At 38.6% G+C, this 3,110-nt stretch overlaps 1 protein-coding gene across 1 annotated transcript; it reads left to right on the top strand.

Moving 5' to 3' along the window:
- The first annotated feature begins 522 nt into the window (after nt 1-522).
- Nucleotides 523-2,865, top strand: LOC140501621 (ELAV-like protein 1). Its single transcript, XM_072605433.1, has one exon. The coding sequence runs from the start codon at nt 642-644 to the stop codon at nt 1,620-1,622; it is 981 nt and encodes a 326-aa protein (XP_072461534.1). The 5' UTR covers nt 523-641; the 3' UTR covers nt 1,623-2,865.
- The last annotated feature ends 245 nt before the right edge of the window (nt 2,866-3,110 follow it).

Raw genomic sequence — 3,110 nt, 5'->3', positions numbered from 1 at the left:
AGAGTGAAGACTAAAGAAAAATCCTAAAGAATGTGAACAATGTGGAAAAAAACTCTGAAAAAAATAAATCTTCGAAGGGAAATATGTACTTTAATATAGAATGATTGAACTGAAGCTTTAGAAATTAGCCCATTGAAATAGAAAGAAAATTTATTAGCTGCTTAGTTTGTACAGACTACTATGTATAGTAGCAAGTAGAGATGGTTTAACATTAGTTTGACAAATGGCATTGAAGATGGCAAAACTGGGTTTTGGTCTCCTCTAACATGCTTTGTAATGTGTGTTCCTGGACAAGTCAAAAAAAAAAAAAAAAACAAACCTCAAACTACTCAACTAATACTCTGTAAAGGAAAGGACCCCGACATACAGAGGAGGGCCTGTTATCACAGATATTTTGATCATTTTTTCTAAAAGGAAAGCAACTTAAGGGATCAACAATCACTTTAATCAAGCACATGTATCATTCAGTTAGTTCAGGAGAAAAAGTCAGCACCCTGAACTTGAGAGAAAATACAGGCTGCCGCCGTCGCTGCCGCCGCCGCTACCGAGGCCGAGCGGAGCCGTTATCGTCCCGCCCGCCCCCGCCCCCAGCCTCCGGAGGAGTCCCGGGCCCGCCCGCAGGCGCACAGATATTTTATAAAATGTCTAATGGTTATGAAGATCACATGGCTGAAGATTGCAGGGATGATATCGGTAGAACGAATTTAATTGTCAACTACCTCCCTCAGAACATGACACAGGATGAATTACGAAGTTTGTTTAGCAGTATTGGTGAAGTTGAGTCTGCAAAACTTATTCGTGATAAAGTAGCAGGACACAGCTTAGGCTATGGCTTTGTGAATTACGTGACTGCAAAAGATGCCGAAAGAGCAATAAACACACTGAATGGCCTGAGACTCCAGTCAAAAACCATTAAGGTATCCTATGCTCGGCCAAGCTCAGAAGTTATCAAAGATGCCAATTTGTATATTAGTGGACTCCCAAGGACAATGACACAGAAAGATGTGGAGGACATGTTTTCACGATTTGGACGTATCATCAACTCCCGTGTACTTGTGGATCAGACAACAGGTTTGTCCAGAGGGGTTGCATTTATCCGGTTTGACAAAAGATCAGAAGCAGAAGAGGCAATTACCAGTTTCAATGGCCATAAACCCCCAGGTTCTTCCGAACCCATAACAGTGAAGTTTGCAGCCAATCCTAACCAGAATAAAAATGTGGCGCTGCTCTCTCAGCTGTATCACTCACCAGCTAGACGATTTGGAGGGCCAGTTCATCATCAGGCACAAAGATTCAGGTTCTCCCCTATGGGTGTAGATCACATGACTGGGCTTTCTGGTGTAAATGTCCCAGGAAACGCATCTTCTGGCTGGTGCATCTTCATCTACAACCTTGGTCAAGATGCTGATGAGGGAATCCTCTGGCAGATGTTTGGCCCCTTTGGTGCGGTTACCAATGTGAAAGTTATTCGCGATTTCAACACCAACAAGTGCAAAGGTTTTGGTTTTGTGACCATGACAAACTATGAAGAAGCCGCCATGGCCATAGCAAGTCTCAATGGCTACCGCCTGGGGGACAAAATCTTGCAGGTTTCCTTCAAAACCAACAAGGCCCACAAATAACTCGCTCCCGCTGTTTGGTACGGAATAGCTCACTCAAAGTGACACCAGTTGAAGCATCTTTTTGTTAGTGTAAAACTCATTTTGCGCCAATTTTCACGTGTTTGTCTTAGTCTAAATGAGAAATGAAAAGGTTTTTTATACTCTGGGATGCAACTGACATGTTCAAATGTTTGAGATCCCACAATGTTAGACCAATTTTAAGTTTCTTAAGTTATTTCCTTTAAAATATATATGAAACAGAAATCTTAGTAGACTGCATTAACTAACCAGCCCCTCTGGATGGTGGTAAAATTGAAGCATGCTTTAACTTATAAGACTGTCTAACATTTGTTTCATTTAGTGTTTCCACAAACTGGAAAAACAATTCTTTTTCTTCTTAGTTGTTATACTAAAGATGTTAGACTGACGCTGAGTGTGCTTTTTCTCAATAGCTTAAGCATTTAAAATTATTGACGCCTTAGTTGACAGTAAATTGCTTTCTGAAGCAGTTTTCATTGCCACTTTTCTGTTGATTTAAACTTCAGTTGTTTTATTTTGTTTTTTTTTCAAGTGGTCTTGTAAGTAGTAGCATGCCTGCCTGACTTTTAACACCATTGGGGAGGTAAGTTGCACGCTGAGCCATGGCCAAGCTGTCGAAATTAAAGAACAAAGATTTTTCAGAAACCCAAGTTTGAGTAGGAATGGACCAAAGAGTTTCAAAGAAACTCCAAGAAGATTCCAGAGTCAAATTTAATCTCCAAAACAGTGTGAACATATGTTGCTCCTTTGACATCCTGAATCTTTTGTCCAAATAGCGTATGCCTGGTGCACCACATCCTGGTACATTATCTTTTGAGAGAACTTTGCAGTTTCAAAGATCATTCAACATAGTTTAAATTCACAAGAATAGCTCTATTTTGTAATAACACATAAACATTTGAGCATTGTATTTCTCGCATCCCTTCTTGTGAGCTCTAGATTCTTTTTTTCTATTTTAGTAGGGTTTTGTTTTGAAAATTTGCTTTCATATGAACACTCAGCAGAAAAGTACTTATTTCTTGCCAGTTATCTATTAACAAGAAGACTTTAATTTGTAGTTTTAAAGATTAACCCCCAAAGTTTTCTTCATGCTGCCTTGACTATTTTGGGTTGTTCTGTTTCTGTTAAATTTTCTTTTGCTTTTTTGTGTTTTTTGTTTGTTTTTACTTTTGCATTTAAGACCATTAAATTTGATTTTGTTTTGCTCAAAAAAAAAAAAAGAAAATACAGAGAAATTAAAATGAACAGATATGGCTTTCAACTGTATAATATAGGCAATACATACATCATAGATCAACAGGCAGATCCAACTGTATGATGATTGCATATATACATAGCTACCATAGAAAGAAGCACCACTCTCTGTGTTTTCAAATCTGGGGGGCTCCTTAGCAACTGCTCAGATTCTTGTCTGGCCAAACAAATATTTCCAAAGAAAAAATCTCACCTCAGAGTATTTATACATTTTTT

Source organism: Notamacropus eugenii, chromosome 4 (genome assembly GCF_028372415.1).
Source record: "Notamacropus eugenii isolate mMacEug1 chromosome 4, mMacEug1.pri_v2, whole genome shotgun sequence".
Lineage (NCBI taxonomy): Eukaryota > Metazoa > Chordata > Mammalia > Diprotodontia > Macropodidae > Notamacropus > Notamacropus eugenii.
The sequence above is the reverse complement of the archived record's forward strand: the minus strand, read 5'-3'. Positions and strand labels throughout refer to the sequence as shown.